This window comes from Nestor notabilis, unplaced genomic scaffold, assembly GCF_000696875.1.
Source record: "Nestor notabilis isolate BGI_N333 unplaced genomic scaffold, ASM69687v1 scaffold17547, whole genome shotgun sequence".
In the NCBI taxonomy this organism is placed as follows: Eukaryota; Metazoa; Chordata; class Aves; order Psittaciformes; family Psittacidae; genus Nestor; species Nestor notabilis.
This window is the reverse complement of record NW_009937090.1, coordinates 1,964-2,572: the sequence shown is the minus strand read 5'-3', so window position 1 is coordinate 2,572 and position 609 is coordinate 1,964. Positions and strand designations below refer to the sequence as shown.

At 64.9% G+C, this 609-nt stretch overlaps 1 protein-coding gene across 1 annotated transcript in view; it reads left to right on the top strand.

Moving 5' to 3' along the window:
- Nucleotides 1-606, top strand: part of GTF3C2 (general transcription factor IIIC, polypeptide 2, beta 110kDa) — a gene marked incomplete at both ends in the record, with an annotated part of 9,370 nt that extends 8,764 nt beyond the window's left edge. Inside the window, 2 exons of the mRNA XM_010018657.1 lie at nt 341-439; nt 553-606. Of these exons, the coding sequence (XP_010016959.1) occupies nt 341-439; nt 553-606 (153 nt within the window). The remainder of the gene's footprint in view (nt 1-340; nt 440-552) is intronic.
- Nucleotides 607-609: the final 3 nt, after the last annotated feature.

Below are 609 nucleotides of genomic sequence, written 5' to 3'. Positions count from 1 at the left end.
GCCCTCACAAGAAGATTGGAGGGGGGTCGCAGCCTGCCTGCACCCCACTCCCAAAGCTGCCTTTGGGATGTCAGCATGGGGCACCAGGGCCGGACTGTGCTCAAGGGCCCTCTAGAGAGTTGGGTCTGCCATGCTCCAGCCTCCCTTGCCCTGGCCCTCCCTGGGGTCTGGCTCCTCTTACCCTGGGCTGTATCTGTTTGGTACGTGACCCTGAGGGTGCCCCGTGTCTCCTGGCTGAGCAGCTCCTGCCCCTGCAGCAGTCCTGGTGCTGCCGGGACTGCTGTGCACACAGCACTCCTGCCCTGGGCACGCAGCCCATCGCCGTGTCACCCCTTCACAGCGCAACTTCAAGAACTTCCCCAGCCGGGAGCCCATGCGCAGGATGGAGGTGAAGGCAGAACTGAGCCTCGACCGCCTGCAGCTAGAGTCCCTGCACAAGGTGAGACTGCAGTTCCTGCTTGCAGGGTCTGCCTCTGGCCTGCTACCCCTGGTGCTTGCCAGGTGCTGGGATCCTGGGGCTCCCTCACTCCTGACCCCCTTTTCCTCCCACAGGTGCGCTTCAGCCCCAACCTGGACTCGCATGGGTGGCTGGTGTCAGGGGGGCAGGCG